This window comes from Pseudophryne corroboree, chromosome 2, assembly GCF_028390025.1.
Source record: "Pseudophryne corroboree isolate aPseCor3 chromosome 2, aPseCor3.hap2, whole genome shotgun sequence".
In the NCBI taxonomy this organism is placed as follows: Eukaryota; Metazoa; Chordata; class Amphibia; order Anura; family Myobatrachidae; genus Pseudophryne; species Pseudophryne corroboree.
In genome coordinates, this window is record NC_086445.1 from 828779220 (window position 1) to 828800722 (window position 21503).

At 47.4% G+C, this 21503-nt stretch overlaps 1 protein-coding gene across 5 annotated transcripts in view; it reads right to left on the reverse strand.

Moving 5' to 3' along the window:
• The window catches only part of POLA1 (DNA polymerase alpha 1, catalytic subunit), a 1252649-nt gene that overhangs the window by 867268 nt on the left and 363878 nt on the right, over positions 1-21503 (reverse strand). For all 5 annotated transcript variants that reach the window (XR_010241483.1, XM_063955699.1, XM_063955698.1 and 2 more), the window contains exon 19: positions 14346-14521. Coding sequence is in view for 4 of the 5 variants with exons in the window: in XM_063955699.1 (XP_063811769.1) it covers positions 14346-14521 (176 nt within the window). In the remaining variant the exon portion in view is untranslated. The remainder of the gene's footprint in view (positions 1-14345; positions 14522-21503) is intronic.

Here is a 21503-nt window from a genome sequence, read left to right on the forward strand (position 1 = left end):
TGAAATGCCGACACAACCTTTGGAAGAAATTGCTGACGTGTCCGAAGCTCAGCTCTGTCGTCATGGAAGATCAAGTATGGGCTTTTAACTGACAAAATCCCCAATTCTGACATACGTCTAGCAGAAGCTAAGGCCAACAAAGTGACAGCATTCCACGTGAGAAAATTGAACTATACCTCCTGAAGAGGTTAAAATCAGTCCGACTGGAGGAACTGCAACACCACGTTAAGATCCCAAGGCGCAGTAGGCGGTACAAAGGGTGGTTTGATGTGCAGAACTCCCTTCAAAAATGTCAACCTCAGGGAGGGCAGCCAACTGTTTCTGTTAGAAAATGGATAGGGCCGAAATTTGAATCTTTATGGATACTAACCTCAAGTACATATCCACACCTGCTTGCAGGAAGAGGAGAGAACGCCCCAGTTGAAACTCCACCGCAGGGAACTTCTTGGACTCACACCAAGATAAATATTTTTTCCAAATACGATGGTAATGTTTTGACGTTACTCCTTTCCTAGCCTTTATCAGGGTAGGAATAACATTGTTCGGAATGCCCTTCCGAACTATTAGCTGGCGTTCAACCTCCATGCCGTCAAACGTAGCCACGGTAAGTCTTGATAGGCGAACGGCCCCTGCTGCAGCAGGTCCTCCCAAAGAGGTAGAGGCCTCGGCTCTTCTAGCAGTAGATCCAGAAGACCCGCATACCAAGCCCTTCTTGGCCAGTCCGGAGCAATGAGGATTGCCTGAACTCTTGTTCTCCTTATGAGTTTGAAAACTCTCGGAGTGAGTGGGAGTGGAGGAAACACGTACACCGACTGGAACACCCACGGAGTCACCAGGGTGTCCACTGCTTGCGGGTCCCGCGACCTGGAACAATACCGCCGAAGCTTCTTGTTGAGACGAGAGGCCATCATATCGATTTGGGGTACGCACCAAAGATCTGTTACCTCCTTGAACACTTCTGGTTGGAGACCCCATTCCCCTAGATGGAGATCGTGTCTGCTGAGGAAGTGCGCTTCCCAGTTGTCTACTCCCGGAATGAAGATTGCTGACAGCGCCAACACGTGGTTTTCTGCCCAGAGGATGATTCTTGTTACCTCTGACATTGCAGCTCTGCTCTTCGTTCCGCCCTGTCGGTTTATGTAAGCCACTGTCGTCACATTGTCCGACTGCACTTGAATGGCCAATTTCTCAGAAGCGGGGCCGCTTGGAGAAGACCGTTGTAGACGGCTCTTAGTTCCAGAATGTTTATTGGCAGGCCGGCTTACAGACTTGAGCACCTCCTTGAAAGGTTTCCCCTTGAGTGACTGCGCCCCAGAGACTTGCATCCATGGTTAGAAGGATCCAGTCCTGAATCCCGAACCTGCGGCCCTCCAGAAGGTGAGGTAATTGCAGCCACCAGAGGAGTGAAATCCTGGCCCTTGGGGACAGACGTATTTTCTGGTGCATGTGTAGATGGGATCCCGACCACTTGTCCAGGAGATCCAGTTGGAAGGACCGAGCATGAAACCTCCCGTACTGCAGAGCCTATTAAGAGGCAACTATCTTTCCCAGAAGGCGAATGCCCTGATGAACAGACACCCGGGCTGGCTTCAGGACATCCCGGACCAATGTTTGTATCACCAACGCTTTTTTCTCCCCAAGAAACACCCTCTGAACTTCCGTGTCGAGGATCATTCCCAGAAAGGACAACCTCCTGGTTGGGATATTCAGGATCCAACCATGTTCCCTGAGAAGCGAGGTCGTGAGAGCTATTGACCGTAACAGCTTCTTCTTGGACGATGCTTTTATCAGCAGATCGTCCAGATATGGGATTATGTTCACCCCCTGCCTGCGGAGGAGAACCATAATTTCCGCCATCACCTTGGTGAATACCCTTGGTGCTGTGGAGAGGCTGAATGGCAGGGCCTGGAACTGAAAATGACAGTCCGACAGTGCGAATCGGAGATAAGCTTGATGCGGCAGCCAAATCGGAATGTGGAGGTATGCATCCTTGATATCCAGGGATACCAGGAATTCCCCCTCTTCCAGACCGGATATCACCGCTCTTAGAGACTCCATTTTGAACTTGACCTCTCTCAGAAAGGGGTTTAGTGATTTTAAGTTCAGAATGGTCCTGAACGAACCACCCGGTTTCGGTACCACGAAAAGGTTCGAATAGTAACCCGTGTTTTGCATTTGAGGGGGGACTGGTACAATGACCTGTGTCTCCATCAACCTCTGGGTGGCTACCAGATGTTGATGGAGACACAGGCAAAGCTGGCAAGCCCGATCTGAAAAACGGATGAGGAGGGAGATCTTGAAAATCCAGCCGTTACCACTGGGACACAATATCTAGTACCCAGGGATCCAGGCCGGACGACACCCAGACGTGACTGAAATGCCTGAGTCTCGCCCCCAACGGCCCTACCTCCAGGCTGCGCTGTTCACCGTCATGCGGAGGACTTTGGTGCACCTGAAGCAGTCTTCTGTTCCTGGGAACCCGCCACAGCAGGTTTCTTGGATTTTGGTCGGCCTCCTCTAAAGGAGGTGTTAAGCGGTTTGGCTTTTCTCGGTTTAGTAACCCGAAAGGACTGAGATGCAGATGAAGAAAAAGTTTTCTTCGTAGCAGGAGCTGCTGAGGGAAGAAAAGGGGACTGACCCGCTATAGCCGTGGAGATCCACGCATCCAATGCTTCCCCAAAGACAGCCTGACCTGTGTAGGGTAGGGTCTCCACACCTCTCCTGGATTCCATGTCGGCAGACCACTGGCAAGTCCTCGACAAGCTGAGACGGACGTGGAAGAAAATCCTGCACCCACTGAACCCAGGTCTTTCATGGATTCTACCATAAAACCTGCAGAATCCTGAATGTTACGGAGAAACAATTCAATGTCACCCTTATCTAACGTATACAAATCCTCAAGTAACGTGCCTGACCATTTTACTATAGCTTTGGAAATCCACGCACAGGCAATAGTGGGACGTAGTATTGCCCCTAAAGCAGTGTATATGGATTTGAGCGTAGTATCAATTTTGCGTTCAGCCGGCTCCTTCAAGGCGGTAGATCCTGGGACAGGTAAAACCACCTTTTTCGAGAGTCTGGATACAGACGCGTCCACTATAGGTGGGTTTTCCCATTTCTTCGTCTCCTCCTCAGGGAAGGGGAAGGCAACCAGAACCCTGCTAGGGATCTGGAATTTTTTCTCTGAAATTTCCCAAGCTTTTTCAAAAATAGCGTTTAATTCTTTGGATGCAGGGAAGGTTAGCGAGGCTTTCTTATTGTCAGTGAACTAAGCCTCCTCAACCTACTCAGGTGTTGTGTCAGTAATGTTCAACACATCTCTAATAGCCTCTATCAGCAACTGCACCCCTTTTGCAAGAGATGCGGCCCGCCTGAGCAGGTCCCCATCACCGTCTGCCATGTCAGAGACGGTATCCGTGTTGTCTTGCATGATCTGGGCAATAGCACATTTGTGGAAACCCACAGAGGGGAGTCCTGAGGTAACAGAACCAGGCCAAACTGCCAAAGAATTCTGTAAAACCTGAGTTGCAGATTCATTCTGAGCAACCCTAGCAGAAATCTAAGAAATCATAGTTTTGATAGAGGATAACCACACAGGCTCCATTGCTGGTATCTGTGCTGTCAGTGCAATCCTGATTACATGGTATGAGACCACCCTGGGAGAACATATCCTCAGCTGCATATGACACACCTGTACATAGCTAACTGGAGACCCAAAACACTCCACACACACAGGCTAGGGAGTTTCCCCCCCCTGAGAATGGCAAGAGAGACACAGAGTTCAGAGCCAACCCACATACAGCGCTGTTATTTATAAAAGATACCCTTTATCAGCGCACACTGTGAACTGTAATAGTTACACAGATCTAATTCACCCCCCCCCCCCCCTTCTACAACCTCCTGGTACCGCACAGGATAGCTGGAGTTGCTTGGAGGTACAGTTCTGTCAGCGTCTGTGTACAGGAACTGTATGCAGGAAAATGGCGCTGAACGCCGCTGGGTCCGCTCTAAAGAGAAGCTCCGCCCCTTGAAGATGGGCCTCTTTCCGCACAAATTCTTTATACTGGCCTGAGGATTCCGTCCCCTGTGAGCATCTGATTACGGAGGATTCTGGCGCTAGCCTGGGGATTCAGTTTCCGGTTCGCGTCTGTGACCAGTGTAGGGTATTCAGACGCTGGCTCAGGACGCCCCTCCAAGCGCCAACACTGAGCCTTCCCGGAGCGCAGCTTTGCTACCCTTGTGTCGCATATCTCACCTCTTCTGATCTTCTGGCTCTGCAAGGGGGTGGTGGCATGCTGCCGGGGTAAGCAATCCCCTGTGGCGGGGAACGTTCGATCCCCTCAGGAGCTCAGTGCCCTGTCGGCGGAAATAGTGGCTCAGACCCTGCAGGGCGGACACTACTCCCCCCCCCCCCCCCTTAGTCCCTCGAAGCAGGGAGGCTGTTGCCAGCAGCCTCCCTGTAAAATAATAAACTCTAAAATAAACTTTTACTAAAGAAGATCTGTAGAGCTCCTCCGTGCACATTTTCTAAACTGGGTCTGGTAGGAAGGGCATAGAGGGAGGAGCCAGCCCACACTGTTAAACTCTTAAAGTGCCAATGGCTCCTAGTGGACCCGTCTATACCCCATGGTACTAATGTGGACTCCAGCATCCTCTAAGACGTAAGAAAAAGTGGGTCTTAAAGCTACGTCAGTAGCTGTGTATAGTGATTTGAGAGTAGTCTCCATCTTGTGGTCCGCCAGCTCTTTAAATGCGGTGGACCCAGGGACAGATAAAAACACCTTTTTAGACAACCTAGATACAGAAGTGTCTACTGCATGCGGGGTTTCCCACTTTTTCCTGTCCTCCTCAGGAAAAGGAAAGCAATGAGAACCCTTTTTTGGAATCTAGAACTTTTTCTCCGAGTTTTCCCAGGAATTTTCAAATAATGTGTTTAATTCCTTAGATGCTGGGAAGGTAAGGGAGGTTTTCTTATTGTCTGTAAAGTAAGCCTCCACTACCTGCTCAGGTACCTTATCAGTAATGTGTAAAATGTCCCAAATAGCCTCAATCATGAGTTGCACCCCCTTAGCAAGGGATGCATCTCCCCCTTGCATACCCCAATCACCGTCCCCTGTATCAGAGTCGGTATCCGTGTCAGCTTGTATTATCTGGGCAAGAGCACGCTTCTTTGGGTATATAATTGGGGGTTTTGATGAGGTAGTGGGAGTTGAATACGACAAAACCTCAAAAGACTTTCTTAAAACCTGTGTTTCAGTCTCATCTTGAGCTATTCGAGATGAAATCTGGGATATCATTCCCTTAATAGAATCCACCCATGGGGGTTCAGATTTAGAAGGCTGAGACAGTATATTGCAGTCCTGAGTACATGGAATAGACTTTTCAGGAGAAGATACACACACTGCAGCACAAGATAGAGTTCCTAGACATGCTAATGTGAGCTATATACACACACACAGGAAAATGCAGACAGTTTCCCCCAGTCTACCTTCAGAAAGTCACAGAGTATATGGAACCAGCCACACAGCGCCCCAGTAGGCAGTTATACACTAAACGGCCGGTGCTGACTGAATAACGTTAATAGGACTAAACACTGATTATAACACTCCCCCCCTGTCTATAACACCCTGGTACCGCAGAGGTATGTTGGGAGTTATGTGGAGGGCAGCGCTCCCTGTCAGCGTCTCTTCAGTGTGATCTGCAGGGAGAAAATGGCGCTGGTGAGTGCTGGATTCGCTCTGAGAAGCCCCGCCCCCTGTAATGGCGTATCCTCCCGCACTTTAGAGATTATACTGGCCTGAGGGGATTAGCCCCTGTTAGCATATGTGACCAGTGTAGGGTATGTTGCGCTGGCCCAGGACGCCCCTCACAGTGCCATACACCAAGTGCCGCTGAGCCTTCCGGAGCGCAGCCTGTCAGAGCTGCGCTCCAACCCTTGTGCTGCCATTCCCGCTGGCGACCTACTTTCCAGGCCGCCGGCATCATACTCACCACTCTTCTATCTTCTGGCTCTGTTAGGGGGTGGCGGCCGTGCTGCGGGAGTGAGCGGACGCTTCATGGGCTTGCGATCAGGACCCTCAGGAGCTCAGTGTCCTGTCAGCGGAGATCGATAAACATTATCTTCTAGAGTTGGTTCCTACTCTCCCCATAAGTCTCACGAAGCAGGGAGGCTGTTGCCAGCAGCCTCCCTGTACTTAACACTCTTCATAAAACAATAAAACTAGAAAAACGCCTAGGAGCTCCTCTAGCTGTGACCGGCTCCCCTGGGCACATTTTCTAAACTGAGTCTGATAGAAGGGGCACAGAGGGAGGAACCAGCCCACATTATTAAACTCTTAAAAGTGCCCATGTCTCCCAAGGGACTCGTCTATACCCCATGGTACTAATGTGGACCCCAGAATCCTCTAGGACGTAAGAGAAAGTAGCCCATGGGGGATCAACTTGAACCTGTGCCTACCTTGATTATTCTGGAGGCTCTGGTGAAATCTAAAAAAGGTTGCACATAATCTATTTTGAACCAGATCCTGAGATGTTAACCCAACTTTGAAAGACAAACATGAAATGAGTATTGGCGCTGCTGTGCAGTGTATCCTCTTCATTTTTGCCTCTCTTAGTCATGATAAACAAATCACACACCTGTACAGTGTTAACTACACAATTTGTGACTGCAATCACTTTAAATTTGTTACAGTGACATACAATCCGATCCCTCCCTACTTTGCCCCAGCATTTTGGATCGGAATACACAGAAGACTGACAGAATTATTAGTAAAGTCAGCAATCACACTAGCAATCAGTCACAGGTTATACATTAGTATAATAAGCAATATGAGCACATATTCAACTACAGACACATTTCAAGTATGTAGGAGAAGTATATTACTGCATTACCTTATATAGGACTTTTGAACGTATTCAGTCGCACAGCAAAAGAAACAGCAGCAATAGTTTACAGACTCACATGCATCAAGCACTTATCCAACTACTCGTACCCAATGGTATGTAGAGTCTTAGTGCTGTATCACCCGGCTCAGGAGAGTGGGATACAGGGAGACTTCACTCCGCTTCCAGGATCGATCAATACATTAGTGAATGCTGAGTGGATCCAGACACTAACAGTGTACACAAACGCCCGGTGAACTTACAGTGAACACAGACGCACCAGTCTCACAGCCGCCTATGCTGTGACTGGGTCCTTTTTAGATACACAGCGTTTCAGACGGAAGTGGTAAATCCGTTCATGGCGGGAAACTCGGAGGAAATTGGTCATGAACCGGTGGGAGGGGTGATTAGGGGAGCGTCTTACTACCCACTGCTGACATCAACCCTAGAGATCGCGGAATCACACTAATACCTGGAGCCTATGATCCCAGAGGCCTAGCGCTGGTGCACACATGGTGGCAGCCGCGTCAGCTACTGTTTGGTAGTCTCAAGAAAACAGTGTGGCTGGGTCTTGCGTCTCCCACGCTAAGTGGACCCGACGCCTTATCTTCTGTTCTTCCAGTGTTATGGCTACAGCCTGGTAACGTCCGCTGGACTTGTTAGTACATCCAACAGACGCCCGCCGAAACATCACTGTACGAGTGGATAGGTGTTGTCGCGACCCGGTGGAGAGTTGTTGGAGTGACTCTTTCTAAGGTGCGTGTAAGACGCTTTTTAGAAAAGGCGCTAAAAAAACATAAGACTATAAAAATACTTTTAATAACAAGCTTATGGCTGCCAAAATCAGCAGCCCAAAGATCGTGGTCCGGCTCCTGCCGCACCAACAAAAAAATGAATTGCCTGAGCCAGGAGGCGGGGCCGAAAGCTTTGATCGTTGGTGCCAATCCACTGACATTACCTCATATTCCAATGTTTATACTGTGGATAACCTGTGGATCCTGCAGGAGAAATATACTGTATGTCAGGCTACTTTACAAATATTTTACCATTAGAGCCAATGTAACTATATCTTTATTACAAGATCAGTTACTCTACAGCACAACGAAACGTACTAATCTGTCACGGAATTACAGTGCAGTGACGGGCCTCACAGATGGAATCAAAAACAAGCCACACATTATCTTCACGGAGAAGCATTAGTACCTGAAAACCAATAATTACAGCCCTCTAGGTTTAGGTAAAGCGGTACAAATGGATTAGTGGTTAGTATTAATGCATCATAGCCCTGACATCATGAATTCAATTCTTGACCAAGTTGTTGGAATGTGTGTGTTAAGCATACAGACTTATAAAATGGAGGGGAGCTTACAGGTCACCAGCAGTGGACTGTATCTGGGCAGCGGCAGGGTTGCATAAAAATCAGATTTTATTATAAAAATAAATTTTAAAAAATGGGATTTATTGATTTTTTTATTGGTTTTTATTGATTTCAATCAGATTTTGGGGATTTAAATAGAATTTTTTTTAATTAACTTTATTTTTAAGTAAACGGTTCAATTTTAGATGTTTCCACCTTGTTTTATTAATACATGAACAATTTTTGAAGTGAGAACAGTAACAAAATAAAACAGTAATAGAATGAATACACACTAAACAGTTGCATCAAGAAGTACAATTAGGCTCTGATTTTCACTCAATCAGTTGTTTGAGTCTGAGTCAATCATGTACATGTCTTTGTTCATGTCGTCACGTTTGTCCTCAACAGAAACGGCTCTTTAGCATGCAACCAGCTTAGCTGCTTTTTCATTTCACAATCTGTTGCGTGTTTTGGATTGTACAGAACCGTACGTTGAAAAAATCCTTTCAATTCCTGCATTTGAAGAAACTGCGGTGAACATCTGCTTCAGAAGATTTACTACAGAAGTGTCTAACTGAAGTTGAGCTGCGTAGGAGATCCAAAAGCTACTTGGAGTAAAGTGTCCACTTCAAACATGTTTGGTGCAAATGGTTTCATGGATGCACGAAAGTTGATGACGACGAAAATAATTTGACGATTATTGACATGAGCAAACGCTATAGCAGTCTCAATTTCAGCAGGACTAAGCTTTTTTTCCCCTGTACCTAGGATCAAGAAGATTAGCCAGCAAGTGGGCAAGTGAATGCAATTTTAGCTCTTGCCTTTGCCAACTTTACTACATTGCTGTGGTGTCATCTAACAGCATCTTTCACACTTGTATGACCTCACTGATTGTGTAGTTGCGTCTCTGTGCACAATCCATGGCTACAGCTACAGGTTTCAGTCGAGCCAAGTAATCTTCTGCTTCATACCAAAGTTATTAACTTTGTTAATAAAGTCTTCTGGGAGATCATCTTTGTTATCATCACATACTCTAACACGAATGGGTCAGTTTTTCAGAAACAGCGATTGCGCTGAGCAAAAAAAAATTGTGGGTCCTAGGGACCCCTCACTATAAAAAAAATTGTGGTCCAACTCCATCGTTTCTGGATCCCATCACACTTTATGAGGGGTGAGGGAAGGCAGCAGTTGGGACAGTGCGAAAGCCAGGTGGCAGCTTATGGCAGTGCTGGGGGCAGGTAGCATTTAGGATAGAGGGGTAAAGAGCAAGTAGCAGTTGGGGCAGAAGCAGGGAGAAGTTGGGGTAGAGCTGGGAGTAAGAGGTTGGCTGTAAAGGCAGGCTACGCTGGGGGTAGGGAGAAGTTAAGTTCAGACAGCAGTTGGAAAAGTGTTGGGGTGACTAGTGGCAGGCAGTGCTGGGAGTAGTTAGGGGTTAATTGTAGATAGCAGCTGTGGCAGTACTGGGGGGCAAGGAGGGAGTTAGGGGCAAGAAGTACTGGGGGTAGGAAAGAGGCATGGCTAGATAGCAGCTGGGCAGTAGTGGGGGCATGGTGGGGGTTAGGGGCTGGTAGTATCGGGGGTATAGAGGAGACATGGGTAGATAGCTTGGGCGGTACAAGGTGGCAAGGAGGGGGTTAGGGGCAGGCAGTAATGGGGGTAGGATTCGGCTTGGGTAGATAGCAGCTGGGGCATTACTGGAGGGCAAGGAGATGTTTAGGTGGCAGAAGAACTGGTAGGGAGGGGGCATGGATAAATGCTGGGGTTAGAAAGGGGGCATGGGTAGATACTGTGGTTAGGGAGAAGCTGGGGTAGTACTGGGAACAATGAGGGGGCTAGGGGCAGGAAGTACTGGGGGAAGGGAGAGGGCATGGATAGATGCAGGGGGTAGCTGGGGCAGTACTGGGAGGCAAGGAGTGGTTATGGGCAGGAAGGACTGGAGTAGGGAGGGGGCATGAGTAGATACTGGGGTGCAAGGAGGGGTTAGGGGTACGAAGTGCTGGGGGTAGGGAGACAGCATGGATAGATACTGCGGGCAGTGGATAGGGGGGCAAGGAAGAGGTTATAGGCAGGAAGTACTGGGGGTAGGTTAAGGGTAGATGGCTGCTGGGGCAGTGGAGACACGACCTCTACACACGTGTGTGGCTGGCAGCGGGGACCGCGGGCATATATGACAGCACCCCCTATAGTACTATACACATCTTACCAGGTGCCGAGTGCAGGAAGTAATGCTGGGGAAGTTGCCGCAGCTGTGTGCGGGCACTCTCCAATGATGGCATCCTGGTCAGCGGAGCTGCAGCCAAGGAGAGGATGCTGAAGCGCGGGGTGTTTAGGAGGGGTGACGGACGGTATCTAGGAGGCGATGTCCGGTGTTCGTCAGATGATTTCTGGACTCGTGAGGCAGCTCCGCATGTGACCGCTCAGCCGATCTCTCTGTCACAGGGAGGGGGTGAAGGCTGAAGAAAGACATTCCGCTGCCCAGGAGGTATACTAGCTGCTGCGAGGCAGTGGGGTCAGGCCACTCTGATGCGGCTGGCTGCTGTCAGCGTAACATGGCAGACAAGTGGACCGGGTCAGTGAATTCTTATTGGCTGACACGGAGCATGCAGGCATCAGTGCATCCTGCAGGACCCACCAATTTTTAAAAACTGGGTCAATGCGCTATAACGTGTATTTTGCGATCACTGGGGGGTGTTACAGAGAGGATGGAGGAGCAAGAGAGAGGGAGGGGAGCGAGCTAGTGTCAGAGAGGGAGAGAGAAAGAGGGGAGTAAGAAAGTGTCAGGGAGAGGGACAGAGAGTCAGTGTCAGGTAGAGACAGAGGGGCATTTAAGTGGATGTCAGGGGGAGAGAGAGAGGAGCAAGACAGTGTCAGGGAGAGGCGCATGAGAGAGTCAGGGAGAGAGAAGGAGAGAAGCATGAGTGTGTGTCAGGGAGAGGGAGGCGCATGAGAGTGTGTCAGGAAGAGAGGTTAAGGCACATGAGAGGAGCAAGATAGAGTAAGGGAGAGAGATGGAGAGGAGCATGAGAGTGTGTGTCAGGAAGAGGGAGGCGCATGAGAGAGAACATTAGGGAGAGGCACATGAGAGAGAACATTAGGGAGAGGCACATGAGAGAGTCAGGGACAATGAGGGAGAGGCACATGAGAGAGTCAGGAACAATGAGGGAGAGGAGGTGTGTGTCAGGGAGGGAGAGGCACATGAGAGAGGAGCAATACAGTGTCAGGAAGAGAGATGGAGAGGAGCATGAGAGAGAGCGTGTCAGGGAGAGGGAGGCGCATGAGAGAGTGTCAGGGAGAGAGGGAGAAGCACATGAGAGAGGAGCAAGACAGTGTCAGGGAGAGAGAGAGAGGGAGAAGTGCATGAAAGAGAGGGAGAAGTGCATGAGAGAGAGGGAGAAGTGCACGAGAGAGAGAGGAGCAAGACAGGAGTGTCAGAGAGAGAGAGAGAGAGAGAGAGAGAGTTAGATATAGAGGAACAAGATAAAGTGTCAGAAAGAGAGAGGAGTAAGACAGTGAGTGTCAGAGAGAGGGGGCAGCATGCGACACACTACCAACTACAGCAGCTCAGGCACAGGTCTCTGATGGGGACAGGAAGATAATTGCATAAAGCTCCTTCCCCCTTATTAACCGCGAATCGCGGCATGCACTGGGTGTACTAGGGGCAGACACGGCAGTGCAGACTGGTCCAGGCTTGATGCTTCCCCCCCTCCCTGCTACATCCTCCGTGGCTGCCTGCAGCTGTCGCGGTGGTTTCAAGCCAGGATAGTACTCAGATCCTCCTCCTCCTCAATCTCCCTTCCTACCCGGCCAGAAGTGAATTGCACTGTATACTCAATAGGGTGGCTGGTCCAAAGGGTGGATCCAGCCATACAGGAGGCAAAAAGCGTCCAATCATGCTGTGGGATGGAGAAGGGGAAAGGTACATTTCTCCGTCCAGACAGCCTCACCTCCTCACTCAGCGTTGGTCTGCGGTGCGGACAAATGCCAGCGCATTATAATGAGTCAGACCGACTCACTGTAGTACCTGGCTGTCCTGCAGAATGCTGCCAGCCGCGGACACTTCATTGCAGCTAGTTCTGCCCCTGCCCCCTTGTCTCTGCTGCGGGAACGGAGGTGAGCTGAAACTTCCGACCGCAGCAGGCAGCCAGAGCAGAGCCGGCGTCCGCTACACCACAAACCGCTGCTGTCACTGACTGCTGTGACTGCAGGATGATTCCGGTCATATGCACGCAGGGTGGACGGTGAGGGGAGGTGGGGCGGGAGAACATAATTCTCCATGGTCTCCTCCCCTTCCAAGTTCCTCCCTCTGCTGCCGTGGAGACGGAAACTGACTGACAGCACTGCTGGTCAGAGCACGTCCCGAGGGACCCTGCGGTTTTTAATTTTTGAGTCCCCACCATCAATTTTCGGGTAAAAAAAAAAAGCACCATAGCGCGTTTTTGCGATCACTGAAAAAGAACTCCAAACAGTCTGACATAGTATTCCAGCGTACGTCACTTGGTAGAATATACTTGGTAGAATCTCCTACACACCATCCATTATTCTCCGCAACTCCCACACGTCTATCTCGTTCTAAGGAAAAGTTGTAATTTAACGTTTTGATATAAATCATGTTTTAAGCATTTGATTTAAGTCGTTGATTTAATCATTTGATTTATATAGTTTGATAGAAATTGTGCAACCCTGGGCAGCGGTGCATATACAACCAGTAATGGATGGTGGCAATCAGCAGGTTATGCCTGGAGCTAAGTGAAAGATAAGAGTCTTCCACTGTGGCACTAACAGTGACAAGATGGTGCCGCACCTAAGCAGTAATAGGGTTGGCATCCATCTTGATTAGGGATTTCAATCCTCCCTGTAGGAACTCTAAAATGTAGTACTTACAGTAGTGCTCTCCAAGTCCAACACAAGGCACTATTGGTATTGAGTTTGTATGTGCTCTCTGTATTTGTATTGGTTTTCACCGGGTGCATGTGTTTTCTTCCCAGGGAAGTTATCTGAGTGCCAAGTGGGGTAAAGGAGTTATCTAACTTCCATGTGGGAGTAAGGATAGAGAGGTTATCAGAGTTATGTTTAGGGGTCTTTTTTTTGCCAATACAGTAAGTATAGCAAACTAATAATATAGTTAGTAATCTGTATTCTGTATTAACAATCTATTATTCTTAAGGTGCCTATATTTAATTTTTTTTGTTTAATGTGAGATGTATTTTTAGATAGCATCACTCTGGAAAGAAACCCTTTGATATTGATTCTTGGGATGAAATAATAAAGATTATTTGAGAGGCTATTATTACATTTATAAGGCGCGACAAGTGTTTTGCAGCGCCGTACAAAGGACAGTACAAGGCAAAACTTAGTCTTACAGTGAATAAATAACAAAAATAGAGTACAGGCTATGGACTCCATCTATAGTATGTTTAGTAGGCACATATTAAACACAGGTCTTTGTGTGATGTACCACTGGGTGTAGTATGGTATGCCGGCGACCAGCATACCGGCGACTGGAGCCCAACCGCCACCATACCGACAGCGTGGCGAGCGCAAAGGAGCCCCTTGCGGGCACGGTGGCGCGCGCCACTCTATTTATTCTCACTCAGGGGGGTCGTGTGGACCCCCACGAGGGAGAATATCTGTCGGTATGCCGGATGTCGGGATTCTGGCGCCGGTATACTGTGCGCCGGGATCCCGACATTCGGCATACTGAAGACCACCCGTACCACTGTGTTGAAAGTTGAAGAATCTACTACGCACTTTGTGAATTTATTTATAATACAAGCTTGGATGTGATTTATAATATACAGTATATCAGAATATACAACATTTATACTGTTATTATACAGGATATTTATTATATTGTATATTACACTGGTTGAAGATGACCAACCTTTCACAAAAGAAATAATTTCGAACACAGCGCTGAATGTAAAAAACATAATAATATATTTTCTGTTTTATCTGGGTATTTTTAAGATGGTACTATAATTTTTTTTCTATTTATGGTTGCAGTGTTTGTAGTCCACTGAAATGTTGAATCACAATGCCAGCTAGACTGTTTTTCCTTATACACACTCACTGACCAATAAAAATGGAGTAAATCCCTTCAAAGTACCTGTAAGCGTTGCGAATATTCTCTGGCAGAATAACAACGCGTTCGGCTTTTAGTATATGATGGACCAGTTCTGACAAATTATAGCTTTTACAGCGGATCAGCTCCTTCGCAGAAATCTCAACATCACAGATTAAACGGCCACAAGCGGCATTTCTTTCAGCAAATCCACCGCGACCCTGTAGAGTACAAGAAGATATAATAAAAAATTAAAAAAAGGTACTGTATATGCAGTATATGCAATATATATATATATATATATATATATATATATATATATATATATATATATATATATATATCATACTAAAAAGATATATGGGGTCATTTCAATTAAGAATGATTTCATGCAAACTGGATCCTACGAATCAAAACTACAGATACAAAATGTGTTGATGTATTTTTTTTGTTATTGTCAATCATCATGGCAAAATCATGTTTCTTTTGTGTGCACCTCTTTGACCAGGTGTACAGTTAGGGAAAAATGTGAGGACAGAGCGAGTAACCTTTGTCACACCATTCACAATGCAAAATAATGCACTTGGAAAAGTGTAAATAGCAAAATCTGATGAATAAAGATGTAATTTTTCAGGTGATTTTCTTAAAACAAAAACAAAAAAAATAAAATGGGGTTAAATTATGTTACATGTTAACAGAGGTTTTGTACTGATGCGAAAGGACATTTTAAACTTGCAGATGGGAGATGCCAGGATACAAACAAGTTATACAAACTTGTACTTAAATACAAAAATAAATATTGTAAAAATCAACCTTTTGATTCCTTTTAACAGCTTCCAATGACTTACTAATGTCAAATAACAGCCTTCTATACTGTGTTGCAATGTTATTTGCCTCTTGTGAGGGTTATTTGCCACTTGTGTGCAAGCTTTGTATGATTCTCCCACATTTGCATGAACTTCACTCAAACTGTGCATCTCCATGATCCATGCAAATGGCCGTGTACAACTGAATTATGCAAATTGTGGCATCAGTAAAATTATCTGTGATGATCTATTTTAAGTAACAAATTCTCGCTTCTAAAGACCGCTCCTTATTGATCTCTTGGAGATGTAATAACAAGGATAAATAACAGAAATTTTAAAAATTTTAAATATCATGGAAACAACTACCTCCTACACCACTTTGCATTAGTCTTCCAGAGCCAGAAATTCAACAAAAGCATAGTTTATCCCGCACTGTTGAAAATTCCCCTTCAGGAACATGGGGTCAAACTGTTAAAGCCAGGTATGGGACTCCAGGTCGACACCAATTAGGTCGACACTTGAAATGGATCAACATGAACAAAAGGTCGACATGAGTTTTTTAATGTTTTTTTTTGGTGTTGTTTTCTCCGTAATGTGACCGGGAACCCCAATTACAGGTTACAGTTTCCAATTGTAGTCCACGTGGATCGTAAAATGTGAAAAACTCATGTCGACCTTGTTCATGTCAAGCATTTGTCCATGTCGGCCTATTTCAGGTGTCAACCTGGAGTCCGGATACCGTTAAAGCCAGTTGCCCTAATCCCTGATGGTAAAATATTCAAGATACAGATGTGTCCACATACATCTTGCCTCAATAGGCCACGCAGCGAGAGCTGCCACAAGTACGCAAATTGACAGGTCCTGACGCACAAGCAGCTTATGCTGATTAAAATATGTGGCATGCCTATATTTTGTTCGTGTCTGCGACATCTGCATTCGAGGAAAACTCTGTAGCGTACCATTTCGCATGCAGATGTAGCCACGGTCGCACAAACAATATTTTAATCAGTATAAGTTGTTTATGCGTCATATTCACATATTGGTGAAAAAAGACGCATTGACTGGAAAGTCACGCGAAGAGACGCTCCACGCTACCATGTTACGCCACGGCATAACTAGAAGGGCTGTTTAACGTACTAGGAGGCTAAATGTACGTGGACATAATTGTAACAGGTACCTTCTTTGAAGAAGAAACTTTGGGGCGTTTGCAATTAGCTCCGTTTTTTGGCCTAGGTGAAAAAACAGAGCTTTTTTGCTATTTTTTTAGACCGAATAGAGATTCGCCCTATGCAATATTTTCCCCTAGGTGAAAAACACGTGGATCAGCAAATCCATTTGTTTTCCGCCGAAAATGCGGGCCATTTTCGCCGATTGAGGCATTTTTCGCCAATTCCTTTTCACTTAATAAAAATAAGAATTTACTTACCGATAATTCTATTTCTCGGAGTCCGTAGTGGATGCTGGGGTTCCTGAAAGGACCATGGGGAATAGCGGCTCCGCAGGAGACAGGGCACAAAAGTAAAGCTTTTCCAGATCAGGTGGTGTGCACTGGCTCCTCCCCCTATGACCCTCCTCCAGACTCCAGTTAGATACTGTGCCCGGACGAGCGTACACAATAAGGGAGGATTTTGAATCCCGGGTAAGACTCATACCAGCCACACCAATCACACCGTACAACTTGTGATCTAAACCCAGTTAACAGTATGATAACAGAGGAGCCTCTGAAAGATGGCTGCCTAAACAATAACCCGAATTAGTTAACAATAACTATGTACAAGTATTGCAGATAATCCGCACTTGGGATGGGCGCCCAGCATCCACTACGGACTCCGAGAAATAGAATTATCGGTAAGTAAATTCTTATTTTCTCTATCGTCCTAGTGGATGCTGGGGTTCCTGAAAGGACCATGGGGATTATACCAAAGCTCCCAAACGGGCGGGAGAATGCGGATGACTCTGCAGCACCGAATGAGAGAACTCCAGGTCCTCCTTAGCCAGAGTATCAAATTTGTAAAATTTTACAAACGTGTTCTCCCCTGACCACGTCGCTGCTCGGCAAAGTTGTAATGCCGAGACCCCTCGGGCAGCCGCCCAAGATGAGCCCACCTTCCTTGTGGAGTGGGCCTTTACAGATTTAGGCTGTGGCAGGCCTGCCACAGAATGTGCAAGTTGGATTGTGCTACAGATCCAACGAGCAATCGTCTGCTTAGACGCAGGAGCACCCATCTTGTTGGGTGCATACAATATAAACAACGAGTCAGATTTTCTGACTCCAGCTGTCCTTGCAATATATATTTTTAATGCTCTGACAACGTCCAGTAACTTGGAGTCCTCCAAGTCACTAGTAGCCGCAGGCACTACAATAGGCTGGTTCAGATGAAATGCTGACACCACCTTAGGGAGAAAATGCGGACGAGTCCGCAGTTCTGCCCTGTCCGAATGGAAAATAAGATATGGGCTTTTGTAAGATAAAGCTGCCAGTTCTGACACTCTCCTGGCCGAAGCCAGGGCTAGTAACATGGTCACTTTCCATGTGAGATATTTTAAATCCACCTTTTTTAGTGGTTCAAACCAATGAGATTTTAGAAAATCCAAAACCACATTGAGATCCCACGGTGCCACTGGAGGCACCACAGGAGGCTGTATATGCAGCACTCCCTTAACGAAAGTCTGGACCTCAGGAACTGAGGCCAATTCTTTTTGGAAGAATATTGACAGGGCCGAAATTTGAACCTTAATAGATCCCAATTTGAGACCCATAGACAATCCTGACTGCAGGAAATGTAGGAATCGACCCAGTTGAAATTCCTCCGTCGGAGCACTCCGATCCTCGCACCACGCAACATATTTTCGCCAAATGCGGTGATAATGCTTCGCGGTAACTTCCTTTCTTGCTTTTATCAAAGTAGGAATGACTTCTTCCGGAATGCCTTTTCCCTTTAGGATCTGGCGTTCAACCGCCATGCCGTCAAACGCAGCCGCGGTAAGTCTTGAAAGAGACAGGGACCCTGCTGCAGCAGGTCCCTTCTCAGAGGTAGAGGCCACGGATCGTCCGTGACCATCTCTTGAAGTTCCGGGTACCAAGTCCTTCTTGGCCAATCCGGAGCCACTAGTATCGTTCTTACTCCTCTTCGCCGTATAATTCTCAATACTTTTGGTATGAGAGGCAGAGGAGGAAACACATACACCGACTGGTACACCCAAGGTGTTACCAGCGCGTCCACAGCTATTGCCTGCGGATCTCTTGACCTGGCGCAATACCTGTCCAGTTTCTTGTTGAGGCGAGACGCCATCATGTCCACCATAGGTCTTTCCCAATGGTTTACTAGCATGTGGAAAACTTCTGGATGAAGTCCCCACTCTCCCGGGTGAAGGTCGTGTCTGCTGAGGAAGTCTGCTTCCCAGTTGTCCACTCCCGGAATGAACACTGCTGACAGTGCTATCACATGATTCTCCGCCCAGCGAAGAATCCTCGCAGCTTCTGCCATTGCACTCCTGCTTCTTGTACCGCCCTGTCTGTTTACATGGGCGACTGCCGTGATGTTGTCCGACTGGATCAACACCGGTTTTCCCTGAAGCAGAGGTTCTGCCTGGCTTAGAGCATTGTAAATTGCTCTTAGTTCCAGAATGTTTATGTGAAGAGACTTTTCCAGGCTCGTCCACACACCCTGGAAGTTTCTTCCTTGGGTGACTGCTCCCCAGCCTCTGAGGCTGGCGTCCGTGGTCACCAGGATCCAATCCTGTATGCCGAATCTGCGGCCCTCCAATAGATGAGCACTCTGCAACCACCACAGAAGAGATACCCTTGTCCTTGGCGACAGGGTTATCCGCAGGTGCATCTGAAGATGCGACCCTGACCATTTGTTCAACAGATCCCTTTGGAAAATCCTTGCGTGGAATCTGCCGAATGGAATTGCTTCGTAAGAAGCTACCATTTTTCCCAGGACTCTTGTGCATTGATGTACAGACACCTTTCCTGGTTTTAAGAGGTTCCTGACCAGGTCGGATAACTCCTTGGCTTTTTCTTCGGGTAGAAAAACCTTTTTCTGAACTGTGTCCAGAATCATCCCCAGGAACAGCAGACGAGTCGTCGGCATTAACTGGGATTTTGGAATATTCAGAATCCATCCGTGCTGTTTTAGCACCTCTTGAGATAGTGCTAATCCCATCTCTAGCTGTTCTCTGGACTTTGCCCTTATTAGGAGATCGTCTAAGTATGGGATAATTAATACGCCTTTTCTTCGAAGAAGAATCATCATCTCGGCCATTACCTTTGTAAAGATCCGAGGTGCCGTGGACAATCCGAACGGCAGCGTCTGAAACTGATAGTGACAGTTCTGTACGACGAACCTGAGGTACCCCTGGTGTGAGGGGTAAATTGGAACGTGGAGATACGCATCGTTGATGTCCAAGGATACCATAAAGTCCCCTTCTTCCAGGTTCGCTATCACTGCTCTGAGTGACTCCATCTTGAACTTGAACCTCTTTATGTACAGGTTCAAGGACTTCAGATTTAGAATAGGCCTTACCGAGCCATCCGGCTTCGGTACCACAAATAGAGTGGAATAATACCCCTTGCCTTGTTGTAGAAGAGGTACCTTGACTATCACCTGCTGAGAGTACAGCTTGTGAATGGCTTCCAAAACCGTCTCCCTTTCGGAGGGGGACGTTGGTAAAGCAGACTTCAGGAAACGGCGGGGTGGATCTGTCTCTAATTCCCACCTGTACCCCTGAGATATTATCTGCAGGATCCAGGGATCTACCTGCGAGTGAGCCCACTGCGCGCTGTAATTTTTGAGACGACCGCCCACCGCCCCCGAGTCCGCTTGAGAAGCCCCAGCGTCATGCTGAGGCTTTTGTAGAAGCCGGGGAGGGCTTCTGTTCCTGGGAAGGAGCTGCCTGTTGCTGTCTCTTCCCTCGTCCTCTGCCTCGTGGCAGATATGAATATCCCTTTGCTCTCTTATTTTTAAAGGAACGAAAGGGCTGCGGTTGAAAAGTCGGTGTCTTTTTCTGTTGGGGAGTGACTTGAGGTAAAAAGGTGGATTTCCCGGCTGTAGCCGTGGCCACCAAATCTGATAGACCGACTCCAAATAACTCCTCCCCTTTATACGGCAAAACTTCCATATGCCGTTTTGAGTCCGCATCGCCTGTCCACTGTCGCGTCCATAAACTTCTTCTGGCCGAAATGGACATAGCACTTACCCGTGATGCCAGTGTGCAGATATCCCTCTGTGCATCACGCATATAAAGAAATGCATCCTTTATTTGTTCTAACGACAGTAAAATATTGTCCCTATCCAGGGTATCAATATTTTCGATCAGGGACTCTGACCAAACTACCCCAGCACTGCACATCCAGGCAGTCGCTATAGCTGGTCGTAGTATAACACCTGCATGTGTGTATATACTTTTTTGTATATTTTCCATCCTCCTATCTGCTGGATCTTTAAGTGCGGCCATCTCAGGAGAGGGTAACGCCACTTGTTTAGATAAGCGTGTGAGCGCCTTGTCCACCCTAGGAGGTGTTTCCCAGCGCGCCCTAACCTCTGGCGGGAAAGGGTATAATGCCAATAACTTCTTTGAAATTAGCACCTTTTTATCGGGGGCAACCCACGCTTCATCACACACGTCATTTAATTCTTCTGATTCAGGAAAAACTATAGGTAGTTTTTTCACACCCCACATAATACCCTGTTTAGTGGTACCTGTAGTATCAGCTAAGTGTAACGCCTCCTTCATTGCCAAAATCATATAACGTGTGGCCCTACTGGAAAATACGGTTGATTCGTCACCGTCACCACTGGAATCAGTGCCTGTGTCTGGGTCTGTGTCGACCGACTGCGGCAAAGGGCGTTTTACAGCCCCTGACGGTGTTTGAGGCGCCTGAACAGGCACTAATTGATTGTCCGGCCGCCTCATGTCGTCAAACGACTGCTTTAGCGAGTTGACGCTATCCCGTAATTCCACAAATAATGGCATCCATTCTGGTGTCGACCCCCTAGGAGGTGACATCCCCATATTTGGCAATTGCTCCGCCTCCACACCAATATCGTCCTCATACATGTCGACACACACGTACCGACACACAGCAGACACACAGGGAATGCTCTTTAACGAAGACAGGACCCACTAGCCCTTTGGGGAGACAGAGGGAGAGTCTGCCAGCACACACCAAAAGCGCTATATATGACAGGGATAGCCTTATAATAAGTGCTCCCTTATAGCTGCTTTATATATTAAATATTGCCACTATATTTGCCCCCCCTCTCTGTTTTACCCTGTTTCTGTAGTGCAGTGCAGGGGAGAGACCTGGGAGCCGTCCTGACCAGCGGAGCTGTGAGAGGAAATGGCGCCGTGTGCTGAGGAGATAGGCCCCGCCCCTTTTTTGGCGGGCTCG